Source organism: Dunckerocampus dactyliophorus, chromosome 2, assembly GCF_027744805.1.
Source record: "Dunckerocampus dactyliophorus isolate RoL2022-P2 chromosome 2, RoL_Ddac_1.1, whole genome shotgun sequence".
NCBI classification, from domain to species: domain Eukaryota; kingdom Metazoa; phylum Chordata; class Actinopteri; order Syngnathiformes; family Syngnathidae; genus Dunckerocampus; species Dunckerocampus dactyliophorus.
The window spans coordinates 49,743,723-49,762,185 of record NC_072820.1 but is presented as its reverse complement, the minus strand read 5'-3'; the positions used below and the strand labels follow the sequence as shown (position 1 = coordinate 49,762,185).

Here is an 18,463-nt window from a genome sequence, read left to right as displayed (position 1 = left end):
CATTCAAGAATATGTGAGTCTACGCTTCAATACCGTCTGTCATCAACATCCCCCAACTGTTTATACGTACTTTTGCGTTTACCTCTATATCTCCCTTAAAAACCGTTCATCTTGCCTCAGTTGGTTTCCGTTTTTTCCGTACAGCCTCAAGTTTGTAAAATCACTCAAAATCCTAAAATCCCAGATTGGATTTTTGTTTTCTTTTTTTTCATGTGTAAATATGTTTAATATGTAATGAGCTCTTCTTATAACTTGGAATGCAAATATAAAATGTCGCAAACAACAACGCTAAATGGGAGCGTCTGTTATTTATTATGCTATGGCAGTGGTGTCCAAAGTGCGGCCCAGGGGCCATTTGTGGCCTCTGGCTGTTTTCTTACTGGCCCGTGGCAAAAGAAATGTAATATTATGAGGAAATATAACCCAATTTTAGCAGGATAACATTGAAATAGTGAAGAAAAATGATGTTGTAATACAAGAAAACCACAAATAAAGTTGTAATTTCAAAAAAAAAGAAAAAGTTATAATGTAGCGAGAATAAAGTCCAAATATTATGGGAATAAAGTCATAATTACATGAAGAAAGCTAAAAAAGTTGGAAAGTCAAGTAAAAATGTAATTTTTATGAGAATAAATAAAATAACTAGAGAACAAAGCCGTATTCTAACAGGCAAAAAAGTCACAATTAGTTTGAGTAGCGTAGAGATGAAATATTAAAGAAAAATTAAGGTGCAATTTTTGGAAAATTAAATTGGGGAAAAAGTTCTAACATTATGGGAATAAAGTCAAAATATTGTGGGAATAAAGTCATGATATTACGATTATTAAGAAATTTGACAGACTTGGAAAATTGAAAAACAAAACAACAGCAAATATGGGAAAAAAGCAAAGAGTGAAGTTGATATTAATGATGGGCTTTTTCACCTATAAGAGATGAAATATGTATCACTTGTTAGCATATCTACATGTTGCTTTATCAAATAAATATCAAAGTGACAAAGCAGCATTCTATGTAGCCCTCGCTGGAAAAACTTTGGACACCCCCGTGCTTTGGTGTAGAAAAAGCATTTTGTCGTAAAATTCTGTCAGTTCTGCCATACAGTAAAAAATAACCACCAGACAGAATTTGTTCAATATTACAGCACAACACATTCTCCAGAAACGGAAAAAAATATTTGTGTCGAATGATTATTAGTGACCCTCCTTCAAGAGATTAACACTTCTCTTGCTACGTGCCTTCAAAGTAAAAGCAGTAGGAAAGACACTTTGCTGAGTGGAAACTGGCAGGCGAAGTCCGCAACAGCTTCTGGGTAATGGCCTCGCTAGACGTGTCACATTTTCTTACAAGACGAGTGCTGCATTTACAGCCAATACTTGCGTGCACATGCATACACACACGTGCACACATGCACACATGCACACATGCACAGCTCAGCAGCCAGACAAGCATGCAGTCCAACCGTGCGAGCAATTACCAGACAAATGTTGCACGTATACGCAGCCAAATGAGGCAGACTGCCACAGGAGGTGGTGTGTGGTGGCATGAATGTGTGTGCGTGCGCGTGTGTGTGTGCACATGCATGATTCTACTCAGAAGATGCTGCCCCGTAATGCAGCGGAATCATGTCCTAAATAATACCGCTCCAGGGATAGTTGCAACAAATGTACTGAAAGGAATTTCAATGTATAATTCATTGGGATTTGTTACTAATGCTGCATTCGAGAAGAAACGGACATTTCTAACTTCGGACTGGGAAAACGGCAGTGGAACGCCACTAGGATTTGGCAAACCAGCTTTGATTTGGTCTGCCAGCTTCATTGAAAGGCAGTATTCTGACATCACAACGGTAGCACCCCCGCAGATCTCCTGTCAAAAAGTACTTAGGGTAATAATGTAGTTAATGTAATCTGCAAAGAGCCTTCAAAATCAAGAATGCTGGCCCATGCCACTTAAACACTATTAGAAATGGGGCTGTTTTTTTTTTTTCCTCTGGTTTGTTGATCAGACCAAAACTGTTTGGCAAGCCCAGTCACCATTTTTCAACACATTGTAATTAGACAATATTAACATGCGTTTTCAAATTTCAGGGTTTCATTTTGTTGAAAAATGGTCAAATGTGTCATATTTACTGTTTAGAACAAATTGGACATTTTTTACATTGTAGGTGACAGTGTTTCCTATCGGGAAAACCCCACTGACTTCCATTATGAGCACAATTTTTCAATGCAGTGTAGTTAGACAATATAAATATGCATTTTCTAATTTCAGGGTTTCATTTTGTTGAAAAATAGTCAAATGTGTCATATTTACTGTTTAGAACAAATTGGACATTTTTTACATTGTAGGTGACAGTGTTTCCTATCGGGAAAACCCCACTGACTTCCATTATAAGCGCCATTTTTCACCCCATTGTAATCAGACAATAGAAACATGCATTTCAGGGTTTTATTTGGTTGAAAAATAGTCCAATGTGTCATATTTACTGTTTAGAATGGGATTGGACAATTTTCACATTTTAGGTAGTAAGTGTTTCCTACCGGATTTTGTGACTGGGGTGGGTTCCTGTGGGGAGGCAGGGCTTATTGAGGCAATGGTCCATGACGACCATGAAACGTTTGCAAAATGTCATCATCACCATGAAAAGCAAAGCAAATATGTTTAGAAACAACAAACAAGCTGCTCTGCTGTCGCTACTTGATGTGGTGATAGAAAGTGATTCGTGCATGCAGAGCAGAGTCTGCAGAAGTCTACACTAGTCTAGAGTTGTCAGCAGTTGCTTTTCTGAAAAAAATATCTATAGTTCTCTGATTACTCGCTAAATATATGCAGTAGATGGTCACATACTGTACATGCAATACAATACATGCAAGATGGCGCCCTCCGAGGCAGACGTCGCTGTGACACTCTCCCATTTTTTTTCTATTTTTTGCTATTTTGTTGTTCATTTTGGACATTCAACACACTCACGCAGTACATTACAACAGAGAGACACTTTTGAACATCGGCAGGGTTCACCATGAACCTTCATTTAGCCTCTCAGACTTTGCCTTTCTTCTGCGCCGGGAGAACACAGCAGCCTGCGGACCTGGTGAGCTGAATACCCGGCGAGCAAAGCATCCAAGGCATAAACGAGGCAAGCGGGCCGGCCTGCATGCTAGGCTAAAAGCTAGAGCGACGAGGCCACCGCTACAAAGCCTGCTGCTAGCCAACGTCCGCTCCCTCGAAAACAAGATGGACGAACTAAGAGCAAGGATTACAGCTCATCGTGAGATCAGGGAATGCTGTGTCCTCACCTTCACAGAAACCTGGCTGACGGAGGATATACCGGACTCGGCGATCCAGTTGGAAACATTTGCTGCTTACTGGGGAGATCGGACTTTAGCGTCTGGTAAACACAGAGGTGGCGGCGTCTGTGTTTACGTCAACAAACGGTGGTGCACAGACGTACAGACGATGGAAAAGCACTGCTCGCAGGACATTGAGCTGCTGATGGTGAAATGCAGACCTTTTTATTTGCCTCGTGAGTTTAGCGCTGTGTATTTAACTGCTGTTTACATCCCACCACGAGCTAACACTGCTAATGCACTAGGCCTCCTGCATGACATCATTGATAAACACGAGACCAAACACCCAGACGCTGTATTCATTATATCTGGCGATTTCAACCACTGTAACCTCAGGACTGTCCTCCCCAAATATTACCAGCATGTGAGCTTTCCCACAAGGGAAAATAACATCCTGGACCAAGTCTACTGCAACATGAAAGGTGCTTTGAAGGCTGTTCCAAGACCCCACTTTGGAAAGGCTGACCACATCTCTATATTCCTTTATCCAACATACAGACAACTTCTTAAAAAAGCTCCCTGTGATGTAAGGGCTAAGCTACGTGCTCGTTCGACTGCATTTGTCATGGGCACCGCTGAGGACTACAAAAAGGCCAGATATGACCTGAGGAGGTCCATACGAGAGGCCAAAAGACAGTACAGACAGAAGCTGGAGGGCTACTATTCCACCTCAGACCCTCGGCGCATGTGGGCGGGGCTCCAGCACATCACAGACTATCGACAGCAGAGTAGCGTAGCCACGTCCAGCCAAACCACACTTCCTGATGAGCTGAACGAGTTCTATGCCCGCTTTGACACCCAAACTCCTGATGAGCAGAGAGGGTGGCTGAACCTGGGGAGCACACAGGACTCACCTCTCATGGTGACATCAGCTGATGTGCGCAGGGTTCTAAACAAAACAAACCCACGAAAAGCAGCAGGCCCAGACAACATCTCAGGACGTGCACTTCGGGTTTGCTCATCAGAGCTAGCTGATGTGCTTGCTGACATATTTAACCTGTCGCTTGCACAAGCATCTGTGCCGACATGCTTTAAGTCCACCACCATAGTGCCCGTACCCAAGAAGAGCAACGTGACCTGCTTGAATGACTATCGCCCTATAGCACTCACTCCTATTGTTATGAAGTGCTTTGAAAGAATAGTCATGACCCACATCAAAAATAGCATCCCGGCAACTGTGGACCCTCTACAGTTTGCATATCACCAGAACCGGTCCACGGATGATGCAGTCAACACTGCCATCCACACAGCCCTTTCTCACCTACAGGGCCAGGACACATACGTCACAATGCTATTTATAGACTATAGCTCTGCTTTTAATACAGTCTGCCCCCACAAACTCACAAATAAGCTCCTCACACTTGGCCTGTCACCCTCCCTCTGTAACTGGGTGTTTAACTTTCTAACAGGCAGGCCCCAGTCAGTCAGAGTCCACAACCGCACATCCAGCTCAAGAATTGTGAGCACTGGGACCCCACAGGGGTGTGTGCTGAGTCCACTCCTCTACACGCTCTTCACCTACGATTGCGTGGCCTCCCAGCACAACACCAGCATCATTAAATTTGCGGATGACACTACAGTCATCGGACTGATCACTGGTGGTGTTGAAACATCATACAGAAGAGAGGTGGCGGACCTCATAGCTTGGTGTCGTGATAACAATCTCCTTCTCAATACAGATAAGACTAAAGAGATGATCATCGACCCAAGAACAAGGGAAAAGGAGCCACATAGACCCCTGTTTATTGGTGAGACTGAGGTGGAGAGGGTGAAAACCTTCAAGTTCCTTGGCACACACATCAGCGAGGACCTCACCTGGTCTCACAACACCCAACAAATCATCAAGAAGTCCCAAAGGAGACTGTACTTCCTGAGAAGACTGAGGAAATTTGGCATGTCCACCACAATCCTGAGTTGCTTCTACAGATGCACTATGGAAAGTGTCCTTACCGCCTCCATCACTGTTTGGTACGGTAACTGTACAACACGTGATAGGAAGGCACTCCAGCGGGTGATCAAGACCTCACAGAACATTGTTGGGGCAGCCCTCCCCTCACTGCAAGACATTTATAAAACTAGAGTCCTACGAAGAACACACAACCTCATCAAGGACAGCACACATCCACAACACTCATTATTCACACTCCTACCGTCAGGCAGACGCTACAGGAGTTTGAAGTCCAGGACCACAAGGCTGGCAAACAGCTTTTACCCACAGGCCATCAGGCTCCTCAACGAAGCACTCGCACACGCCGCACGCAACACACGCACACACTCATAGCACTTCATTTATGTATTTATTTGTATTATGTATTTGTATTGATGTCTCTTCTGTTGTTGTTTAATTTATTGGTATTTATGTTTCTTATGTTCTTATTCTTTCTTGTGTTTTCTTTCTTTTCTTGGGAGAATGAACAGAATAAGAATTTAATTGCATGGTATAACTGCCTGTTTTACTGTGCACATGACAATAAAACTCTTGAATCTTGAATCTTGAATCTTGAACATGAGTCTTGTTCATATGTGTACTATGTATGTAAGTACAGCATACTGGTATACTGTATGGGTGTGTAACTGATGCCAGCCAGTGTGGTGGTGCAAATGTACGATGGTAAACCTTACTAAGAGTGATGCTGGATGCCAAGTTTACAGTTCAGGCTTTCAACTCGACGGCTAGCGCTCTGGACTCTCATTCTGTTGTTGTTGTGTCGCACGCTATTATGCCAGTACGTTAAAAGAGATAGAATGTAAGGGGTTCTGCCTCGGCCCATGTTCCCTACACAGTTCCTGAGCTGAAATTAGTAACGTATTGTAAGTTATGTTGTCTCTCATGGGATGAAGGGCCCAAAATAACAAACACACATGCCTGCGCAAGGCACACTTTGTGCTTTATGAAGTGGCAAAGCAGCAGCAGATGCCGCGCTAGACACCGCGTGACCTGTGGCGACTGAAACAAAGGCAGAGCTGAAGGACTCATTAGCACCTCAGAAAGGCTTTATCTCGCAACGCACAGCAGAACTTCAGCACCTCCCACACGCGCTCAGCAGCACTTGACACTCATTCACAGGCAATTTTCTTCGAGGGTTTGGCTGGCAGGTACGGACACATGTCTTTGGTTTCATAAGGAACTTCAATCAAGTTGCCAAATGTTCAAATTAACTAACCTCTTAAAACCCTGGCTTGGTAGAAAAAGACATTATCAACAATAAATAACACTTTTCTCTGCATGTACAAAGTCGACATGGATAAGCTCGGTATCAAACTAAAGGGAAGACTTGGATGGTTAGTGGAGATGTGAAAATGTGTACGTCTTTGCCACCGGATAAGCTGCTTGTTCAACGAGTTAGACGGACGGTGCTTTGACGCTTCCAGATTGCTTTCTCTGGTCTGAATCAGTGAAATCGGTTTCACTAGACCAGGTGTGTGCATTTTTCCAGCGAGGGCCACATAGTGAAAAATGAAAGGATGCAACTTTGCCACTTTGCTATTTTGTAAAGCGATGCTAACAAGTTAGCTACATTTCATCTCAGCTTTGTCGTGTAGGTGAAAAAGCCGATCATTGATATCAGCTTCACTCTTTGCTCCTTTCTTCCCTCGTTTTTGTTGCTTTTTAATTCTACAAGTATTGAAATTTTCTCCTTAAATCGTCTTTGTGATTTTTTGTTTGTAAAATTGTGACTTTATTCCCATACTATAACTCAGACATTTCCCAACCTAATTTTCCAAAAATTTCCAATTCCAAAAATTGTTTTGTTTGTTTCTCGTACTATTAAAACTTTTTCACAACTTTCTTCTCTTAATATTTTGACCTTATTCTTGTAAAGGTACTGCTGATTTTCCCAAGTTGGCTGTTGTTTTTTTCAATTGTCCAAATATTTTAACTTCCTGCTTAAATAATCTTCATATATTTTCCTCTCGTAATATTATGACTTTATTCCCATTTTATTATATTTTTCCCCCAAAATGAGAACTTTATCTAGTTTTTTTTGTTTTGTTTCTCATAATGTTACAACTTTTTTAAAAATACATTTTTTTCTTTATTTATTCTGTTCTCCTAAAATTGCGACTTTTTTCTCTTGATATTTTGACTTTATTCTTGTAAAATTACAGCTGCTTTTTCCATTTCTGCTTTTATATATTTTTTAATTTTCCAACTATTTCAGTTTTCCTCTTGTACATTTTATTCTTGTAATTATAACTTTATTCTAACTTTCTTCTAACTTTTTCCCCGACCTAATTTTCTTTATTATTTATTTGTTGTTTTACCTATTTCCCATACTATTACGACTTTTCTGTCAACTTTCAACTAAAATGACGTTATATTTAATATTATGACTCATCTTTTTCTCATTGGATTACAAATTTGTATTAATATTTTGACTTTATTCTTGTAATGGACGGATGGATGGGCGCTAGGATCACAGACGCACCACTTTTGGACAAACAGTGCTGTCAGTAAAAGGAACAAAATATCGGAATAGCCTGCCATCAACAATAAGAGATTCTCAGACATATACAATCTTCAAAACCAATCTCAAAACATGGATGAAACAAAACCAGCCTTTTTCTAGCCTTTTTATGTTTTGTGTCTATTTTGTCTTCCATTGTTTGTTGTTTTTCCATTGTTTACTGTTATATGGTGTTTCCTGCCAGGGGACTACAGATGGAAACTAGCAGTTGTGCTGTAATCTGGCATATTTCCATCTGTCTTGTTTGCAGATGTTCATCAATATGCATTGTCCCTAATAAATAAATTAAATTAAATTAAAGTAAAAATACTGTTGATTTTTTTCATTTTTGCTGGTCTTCTTGTTAATTTATATTTTTAGAATGTGTCGCGGACCGCAAATGGTCCCCGGGCCACACTTTGGACACCCCTGCGCTAAATATATGCAGCACTTACCGTCAAATTCATTTATCGTTTGTCGGTCTCATCTCCAGCATCCACTTCTAAAGCTGACATGACAGTTGGATGCTGCTTGAACAGCAATTAGTCTGTGATGGCGGGAATCCCTTCTCACTTAGCAGAATCAAAGCGAAATGACCGTCCCTCATCACGCATGCGTGTGTTTGAAATGGACTCGGACTGAGCCTGAGGATTTAACTGCGTTTCGTCGTCCTGAGAGGAAGGCTAAGTGGTTTACTGTTATTCTTTCATAAGAGCTGCTTTCACTTGGAGAATGAGATGTGTGTGGCGCATTTACTCTATCTTGAGAGGGAAGATGAAGTACAAGTTCAAAACAGATGCGACAGTATATAACAGCTTGTTCAGACCATGTACAGTTGACTTGCGCTCATCAAAAAAATTGAACAAACCCAAAGAACTCCAAAGAAAGCTGCAGAGGTGACATAAAAACTGCAGTTTTGCTCTCTGCTGCTCCAGTAATGAACTTTACAGACTGTACCGATGGGATCGGAGTGACGGTGTAGCCGTTAGCCTGGTCGTCGGGTTAGTGCTAGAGGCTAACAAGCTAGAGAAGGCGTTTCTCCAAGCCGTACGTACATAATCCACTCTGCTTGCCTGTTGCAATTCCAGATTACAGGAACGATCTACCACCATTTATTAAATTGTGTTCGCCTCGCTGCAAGTTTTGAGGCCGGATTGACCATCGCAGTTGGTGCTTCCGTCGCCAAACAAACTTTTGCGTCTCGCAGCATGCACACAACTATGTTGCATTCAAGCACTGTCGAACAAAGTGCAAAATGGCAACACTTGACGTACCAGTGGTACCAATATAGTAGACATAATAAGCAATGATAAGGCAAAATAATTCACACGTTAGCATAGGGACAGTTCTTTGTTGTTATAGTACCTCGAACGCAATGTGGGTCGATCGCATGGCATTAAACAAAAAAAAAGATGGACGAGAGCCTACAATGACGTTACAATGACGTTTATCGCTTACTTGATATGCAGGGCAGCTAGTGTAAAATAATAGACACTGCTTCACTACTGCTGGCTGTGTTTACACTACATTGTGCAACTCTTATGCGCAGGCTACGTTTATTCCAAACTTAAAAAGGGTTTGAAACTTAGTGGGGAAGAAGGACAAAGTAAGAAGCCAAAAATGTACCACTTCCACACGGAATTGGAGGAGAACCTTTTTTCACAATGTCATGTCAGACTCTGCATCCATGCCAGTGCAAGTAAAGGTAATGTAATGTTAGGTAATGTCTCATCAATATAACATTACTGACACCTAGTGACCACAATACTACATATGACTTGTCTTTGGAGATTTTTTTTACTAATAATAGGTTCTAATCAATCATGAAACAGCCATCATTTCTTAATTAATTAAGTACGGAGCCCCCTACGGGGCATGGGGCTAAATCATTTTGATGGGTTAAATAAGCAACAAGATCTTTGCGAGATCTCGCTATAACTTTTGCGAGATAACGAAATGACTTTTGCAAAATAACGCAATAACTTATGTGAGATAATGCAATAACTTTAGAGAGATAATGCAATAACTTTTGAGAGATTACGCAATAACTTATGTGAGATAATGCAATAACTTTTCAGAGGTAATGCAATAACTTTTGCGAAATAATAAAATAACTTTTGTGAGATAAAGCATTAACTTTTGCGATATTACACAATAACTTTTGCAAGATAATGCGATAACTTTTACGAGATAACACAATCACTTTTGCGAGATAACACAATACCTTTTGCGAGATAATAAAATACCTTTTGAGAGATAACGCTATAACTTTTGCAAAATAATTCGTTAACTTTTGCAAGATAATTCAATAACGTTTGCTAGATAACACAACAACTTTTGCGATATAACGCAATAACTTTAAAGAGATAACGCAATAACGTTTGCGAACTACCGCAATAACTTTTGCGAGATAATGCAACTTACTACGACACTACATTGGGTCATGGACTTTCACCCTACATCACAGACAGGAAGTCATGCTCATGTTCCACTAAGAACATCATTTGTCAGTCAGTGGCCATGATCAGCTGTTTATCAAAAGTTTCGTGAGATTTGACAAAAACCTGGTTAGCTCAACACCTTATTTTTTTCATTACATGTACCCACAAAATAAAAAAAACATTCTCTCCAATTCTAATCCACAAAATGACTTAGAGAATGAGATCACATCCTAAAAAACAAGGCTGGCTTGTGGCTGTGTGTATTGATTGATCACCTTTGTAGTGGAGATGAAAAGAACCCCAGAGATATTGTATTTTGTTGGGAGCTGTGTATTGCGGAATGGTAAAGCTGCAGGAATATCACAGCAGAGTCTAATTTTATGGACACACACACACACACACACACGCACGCACACACGCACACACACCTGATGCTCGTCATGCTTCCAGTCTCAGAGCCAAGCTTGCATCTCTCCAGCTGACTGGCAACAATCTGTCGTTCGGCTTCCAGCTCCCTGGTCAGACGTTCAAACTGCAACTCCTGGAGTGAAGAGAGGAAGGGGGAAGCGAGTCAGAGCTGTTCTATTTACACCCGTGCTAAATATTATTTTGGATCCATCGTCCCTGACACATTTTTAATTGTTGCGAAATGCATTCTGCCGTCTGGCGGGACGACAGAGCAGATTTTCATTTTGTTTGTCCGCCAGTTTCACCGTATGGTGGCAAGAGTTTGTTACTCGTCCCTTTTTCTGCTACATTTCACTTCCTTTCAAAAAGTACAGCACTACAGTCTAATTTACATGCCTGAAATATTACACATACGTAAATTAGTATTGTGCATTGTGTGACAACGCATCATCGAACAGCTGAACTTTCTCAAGACCTCAGCTTGCCTTCTGCTGGTGCCAGATTTCTGCTGGTTGAGCATGATGAACAACGCTGAGCACTAATTAGCTGGCACACGTAGCAAGCCAACAGCTGATTATGACGTTCATGTCAGCTGCAGCGATCATTATGGCTAATTTAACATAACCAATTTCCCCAAATTATGCAAAACACAGACCGGTTGTCAAATTGGCTGCAAGAGCATGCAGCGCCTGCAGTGTGGTTTAACATTAGGATTTGTGTCACTAAATTGGTTTATCGCAATCTCCTGGTGACATTCCAGACAGAATCCCAATAGGTCACATGATGGCAACTTAGCCGTGTTTAAATACTGCAATACTGCTTTAAATACTGCAAATTCATATGTTTGTTTTTTTTACCAAAACAGGACCCAAATGCAGTAACCCTAACTGCATTTGTATGAATTTATCAGCACCGTGGAAAAAGCAAGCCTTTCCCCTTCCTGCCTGAGCTGCGTCACAAATTCAACAAAACTAATGATTCCCTCACTCAGCCCATGAGTTTCTATGACTCACAGGTACTCAATGAAGACTCAAGTTTCGTTGACCCACAGGTGCTTGATGACTACTCAAGTTTCACTGACTCACAGGCGCTTGTCGACTACTTGAGTATCACTGACGCATGGGTACTCACAAAAAAGACTAGAGTTTCTCTGACTCACGGGTGCTCTGTGACTACTCGAGTTTTACTGACTTATGGGTACTCAAAGTGTCAGGTTTCACTGACTCACAGGTGCTTGACGAAGACTAATGTTTCACTGACCCCGGGTATTTAACAAAAAGACTAGAGTGTCAGTGACTCACGGGTACTCGACAACTACCCGAGTTTCACCGACTCATGAGTACTCTAAAAAAGCCTAGAGTTTCACTGACTCACGGGTGCTTGACGAAGACTCATGTTTCACTGACCCACGGGCATTTAACAAAAAGACTAGAGTGTCAGTCACTCGCGGGTACTAGACAACTACTTGAGTTTCACTGACTCATGGGTATGCTACAAAAAGCCCGGAGTGCTCATCGACTACTTGAGTATCATTGACCCATGGGTACTCACCAAAAAGACTTGAGTTTCGCTGACCCATGGGTGCTCGATGACTACTCGAGTTTCACTGACTCACGTGTGCTCTGTGACTAGTTGAGTTTTACTGACTCACAGGCACTCAACAAAGTTTCAAGTTTTACTGACTCACTCAGTCGCTCGACGAAGAGTGTCATTGTCTCACGTGTGCTACATGACTACTCGAGTTTCACTGACTCACAGGTGTTTTGTGTCTACTCGTATTTTACTCACTCACGGGTACTCAACAAAAAGACTCAAGTTTCAAGGACTACAGGTACTCAACAAAGTTTCAAGTTTCACTGACTCACAGGTGCTCGACGAAGACTCCTGTTTCACTGACCCACGGGTATTCAACAAAAAGGCTAGAGTGTCAATGACTCACGGGTGCCCGACAACTACTTGACTTTCACTGACTCACGCTTACTCGACAAAAAGACTCAAGTCTCACTGACACACGGGTGCTCGGCAACTACTTGGGTTTCACTGACTCACGGATACTCGATGGCTGCCCAAGTTTCACTTACTCACGAGTACTCAAGAGTACTCAAGTACTCACGAGAGTTTCTGCGCATGTGCTCTGTGACGAGTGACTCAAATGAATCGTATACCAGATTCAGCAAAAAATAATGAAACCAACAAGTTGATTGACGTATCCAAAATAGGGTGGGAATAAATAATAAAAATGAACAATAAACCTCCCTTCAAAACCTTCACAATGGAGACTAAAATTAGACTACAATAATAATCATTTAATTAAAAAAATGAGCACTGGGATTACAATAGTTGACTTTGTAAAGCCTGTTTTTGATTGATGGATGCTTGTATTAGATGTACTGAATACTGTGGCTGGTGAGCGTATACTGCATTTATTTATTTCACGAGTGATCATGTGTGCACGAGTAAGTAGGGTGTTTACAAAAACGGCCGCATCAGAGCGGACAAGTATTCCATTTTTAGTGCTTTGTCACAAAAAATTTGACGACGGCATACGATCCAGAAGAATGACGACAAACCTGATTAATGTATGGGAAGATTGCACGCCTGAGGCGGCGCTCGTCGTTCCTCCACAGCGACATAATATGATGAAAGTGAATTATTTATGGAGTCAATAATGTAACACATCCACAGCCCACTTCCTCTGTAATCATGCATCTAATTATTATTATGATTAGTGGCAAGTGGACACACACAAATGCAATGATGCATGCATGTTGCTATTCTTACTCATTTAAAAGGGAATTAGCATTTATGGAAGAAAGCTGCTGACTTTCATGTCGCCCGGGCGGGTCCAAACTCTTACCACCGAGGGGCGCGTACAGAAAAACGCTTAACTCGAGTTCTTACGAGTAACTGAAGCGATTCACTCGAGGCGCCCGTCACAAACACCTGTGCAACAAGTTGCACCCATGAGTCAGTGAAAGTCAGGTCTTTGTCAACCCATGAGTTAGTGAAACTCGAGTCTTCGCTGAGTACTCGTCAGTCGGTAAAACTCGAGTCTTCGTCCAGTACTCCTGAGTCTGAATCTTGATCCTTCAACAAAACCAAGTGAGTCGGTGAAACTAGAGTCGTTGTTGAACGGCCACAAGTCAGTCAAACTCAATTCTTTAACGAGACCCTTTCAGTGAAACTCAAGTGATTGTCGAGAACTTGTGAGTCAATAAAACTCGAGCTTTTGTCGAGTAACTGTGAATCAGTGGAACTTGAGTCTTCGTCAACCACCTGTAAGTCAGTGAAACTCTAGTTTTTTTCATTTGAGTCAGTGAAACTCAAGCCTTCGTCGAGCACCCGTGAGGCAGTGAAACTCGATTCTTTAACGAGACCCTTTGAGTCGGGAAAACGAGTCTTCGTGTCCATGCATCTAATTATTAGTCAATGCAGTTACTCCAACGCGAGATGCAGGTGTGCTGGCAATGCTAATGCTACATGAAGTTGCCCTTGAGGAACATTCCACAACTGTAAGGTGACAAGTAAAGCTGCAGAAAACACATCACGTCAGCTCTTTGTTGCGGAGAGGAGAATGCTATGCTACATTACAGTCTTGTTCACGTGCTAGCATGCTGCACCACACACACACACGCACACACACATGCACGTGCTGCTGTTGTCTCTCAAGTGCAAACACTGTTGAGCCGTAGGAGCAACTTTAACTTCCCCAAGACCTTTGGGAAAATACTCTGTGGTCTGATGAGGCAAAAGTTGAACTTTTTGGAAGGTGTGTGTCCCATTACATCTGGCTTAAATGTAACGCCGCATTTCAGAAAAGAACAGCATAGCAACAGTAAAATATGGTGGTGGTAGTGTGACGGTCTGGGACTGTTTTGCTGCTTCAGGACCTGGAAGACTTGCTGTGATGAATGGAAGCATGAATTGTGCTGAAGGAGAATGTCCGGCCATCTGTTGGTGACCTCAAGCTGAAAGCAACTTGGGTTGTGCAGCAGGACAATGATCCAAAACACACCAGCAAGTCCACCTCTGAATGGATGAAGACTTTGGAGCGGCCTAGTCCAAGTCCTGACCTGAATCCTATTGAGATGCTGTGGCATGACCCTAAAAAGGAAAAGCCTCCAATGTGGCTGAATGACAACAATTGTGCTAAATTCCTCCCCAGCGCTGGAAGAGACTCATTGCAAGTTATGGCAAACGCTTGATTGCAGTTGTTGCTGCTAAGGGGGCCCAACCACTTCTTAGCTTTAGGGGGCAAACACTTTTTTTCTCCCTTAATAATAAAATGTTTCATTTAAAAACTGCATTTTGTGTTCAGTTTTGTTGTCGTTGACTAACATTTACATTTGTTTGATGATCAGAAACAAGTGTGACAAACATGCAAAGAAATCAGGAAGGGCGAAAACACTTTTTCACACCACTGTACTCCAAAAGTACTCCAAAAGTCGTATTTACATCTCACCATCATGCATGCAAGAAAAAAAAGTGCTCTCTTCTGATTTTAAGAAAATTTAAAAAACACCTACTGTACTTCACGGAAAACATCACCGATGAAAGAAAAGACTGTTTGCTTGCTTGGCGTATCTACCGGCCGCTGAGAGGTTCAACTGAGACGGCAAACTGCGTGGAGGCTTTTTGAAACCCCCCCAAACAAAAGCCGCACTCCGCCTGCTTGTCCAGCCTGTGAAGGCCTGACAGGCAAACACCTGTTACCACAAGCCCAGAAACACTCGCACCACCGAGGCAAGCGAGTGAGCCCACGTACCTTCGCAAGGACCATACTTCACAGGGCAGACTCCAGTATCCTCAGTATCCTTTCTCTCTTTGAAAGCCTCTGGCCAAGAAGCATTCTCTCTGCTACCTCCTAACACTCATCTGTCTTTGGGCCGAGACACAGTAAAGTGAGAGAGAGAGAGAGAGAGAGAGAGAGAGAGAGTGGGGGGAGAGAGAGCAATAAAGAGATGAAGAGAGAGGGGGAGAGAGACTACAAGTGTCATTTGAGCCTGTTTCGGCTTTCTCCATGTCTCTTTATCACTGCCTCCATGGGGTCCGTACACACACACACACACACACACACACACACACACAGTGTTCACTGAAGCACAAAGGTCCCCATGGTAACGGAGCATTTAGAAGCCCAGTGGCATTATTCATGCAACGTTGCATCACAATGGGCCCTCCCTCTGGTCCGCCCTGCAAAAAAAAAAATCCCACTGCTCACCAGTCAATTTCTGTACCCCCTCCTCTCCTCACACACCCCCTAAAAGCAAGGAGGGACTTGAGAAGAAGCACAAGATGGCAACCAAGCGAGATGCACAGGACTAGTCCAGCCTATGCATACCGACACACGTGTGCACATGAATTAAGAATGACCACATTGCACGTTCTCTCTTCTCACGGACTAATCTCTTGTCGTTTTCCAAAATTTAACCCATAAAAAGCCATGGTGACATGACGTCTTCTGTCCTAAAATGGGCCCTATGCAGGTTTGTGCTTGACTTCAACTCAAATTTGCAGATTTTTGTCAAATAATTATCATTGTTATTATTTTTCCTCAGAAAATAGGTCGTTTTTCCCACACAAAAAAAACACAATTTTCAGCATAAGTTGGTAATAATTTTTATATACATGATAACACAGGTGAAATGTACAGCGTACATGTACCACAATTTACATGTTTATGTCTTTATACTTCACTGATAGTGTTTTTTTATGAAGCACTGAGATTTCACACTCTTGTTTGGTATTTTCAAGCTATAAAACGCAATTGTCATGCTTTTATTGCTGTCATTTCCTGTTTCCGCCTGCGTGTCACGTCTGTTTTGTGTTTCCTGCCCAGATACTAACTTCCAGCATGAGGTGGGACAGCGAGGCACACCTGTAGCCGCTTGGCAATTAGTGTTTCTTAAGCAAAGCGGCCGCGGCAGGAAGACGTCGGATTGTTCCTTTTGATAGCTTAGAGCAGGGGTCACCAGCGTGGTGCTCGCGGGCACCAGGTAGCCCCCCATGACCACATGAGGTGCCCGCAAGCCTACTTTTCATTCAGGTTTTCAGTTAATAATGAAAGAACAGTAGAAAGAAATGCATTCTGAAATACAAAATGTGAGTTGTGGACACCAGCATTTTGTTCATGTTCTGGTAAAACAAGCATATTCGCTTTGTTTGGGTTTAAAATGAGCTCTGAAAATAAATGTTACAAAAATGAGTAGCTCTTGGCCATTTTCATTTTGTAAAAGTAGCTCTCACAAGGAAAAACCTTGGTGACCCCTGGCTTAGAGTTTCCTCGGTAGGGTAACGTTTTTGTACAGTAGATCCCTGGCCTCCGGGAGGCATCCGGACTAGATGCCCGAGCCACCTCAACTGGTTCCTCTTGATGTGAAGGTGCAGCATGTGAAGTTGAGCCCCTCCCAGATGACCGAGCTCCTCACCCTATCCCTTAGGGTGAGTCCAGCCACTCTACGGATGAAACTCATTTCAGCCGCTTGTATCCGTGACCTTGTTCTTTCGATTACGACCCAAAGCTCATGACCATAGGTGAGGATGGGAACATAGATGGGGGTGATAAATTGAGAGGTTTGCCTTCCGGCTCAGCTCTCTCTTCACCATGATGGTCCGGTACAGCGACTGCATTACTGCAGACGCTTCCTTCCACCGTCCGACTATATCCTCAGTTGAGGCCAGCAGGCTTCCGTCCCCGCTGTAAACAGTCTGCACCGGGCACTGCTTCCCGTTTCTGAGGCGTCAGACGGTTTGTCAGAACCTCTTAGAGGCTGACTGAAAGTCGTGCTCCATGGCCTCACCGGACGCCTTCCGCACCTAAACCCACACTAATTCAATGACAGCCGTACCTCGCAATAACCCGTTTTTTCCAAAATTAATTCATTAATCAATGATCACTGTTTGGAGGTATTCTATAATTAGTCCAAACGTATTGAAATACAAGTGATATGTAGTATTCTGGTCACTAGGTGGCAGTAATGTTACACTGATGAGACATGACGTTGTTTTACAGCATCGTTACGCTGCATGCCAAGCAAAGCCGACATGCTCTGGCTCAGGCAGACATTCCGTCTGGAAGTGTTTACGTTTTTGGCTTCTTACTTTGTCTTTTTTCTCCACTCCATTAGAAACACTTTCTTAAGTTTAGAAGAAATACATTTCAGGCTAACTGGTGAGCCCCTAGCTTGTTAGCTTGCTAGCTAGGGGCCGTCTCGAGTACCTGCAGCATAAAAGTTGTGCACTGCGGTGTAAACAATGAATAATAGGAGTGTAAAGGCAACTATGGGGGTGTTATTTCATGTCTACAGGACTCTAATGATGTTAAAAACCGTATTTAGGAAGTCATAAACAGGTTCTCTTTGATATAACTACAAAAATATTCCATTTATGAATCCTTTATGGAGTCAGGTCTGGAACCAATTAACCGCTAAACGAGGGACGACTGTAACTCAATTTTCCCAACACTGGTTATAATAAAAAAAAACTGTAAAGTCTGAATAAGCTTCCAGTGGTCCAAAGCAAACCAAACACTAGGAGTGTCATAAATACTGTATGCACCACTTCAAATCCACTTCTTTATAAATAACTATTCTCTTTTCAGGTATATAGCAAAGTACAGTCATGTGAAAAGTAGGTATAGACCACCATGGGGTGCCCTGGTTTGATCACAGGACTGTACTGTTTAGCTTTAGAATGATAAATCCAGAAAAGAAGCAGCAATGAAGCGTGTGAATCATAAAACAATTGAGCTTTGAGGCAAAAACAAGCCTTACCAAGATGCAGTAAGCCTGGTAATTAGAACCCATTGCTTCCCAACAGGGGT

At 42.3% G+C, this 18,463-nt stretch overlaps 1 protein-coding gene across 10 annotated transcripts in view; it reads right to left on the bottom strand.

Annotated features, from left to right (window-relative positions):
* The window catches only part of ctnnd2b (catenin (cadherin-associated protein), delta 2b), a 181,691-nt gene that overhangs the window by 110,904 nt on the left and 52,324 nt on the right, over positions 1–18,463 (bottom strand). For 9 of the 10 annotated variants that reach the window (XM_054762548.1, XM_054762565.1, XM_054762582.1 and 6 more), the window contains exon 3: positions 10,662–10,774. In XM_054762548.1, the coding sequence (XP_054618523.1) occupies positions 10,662–10,774 (113 nt within the window). Of the gene's footprint in view, positions 1–10,661; positions 10,775–15,406; positions 15,634–18,463 lie in introns of those variants that run through there. The other variant, XM_054762613.1, reaches the window with a different exon arrangement.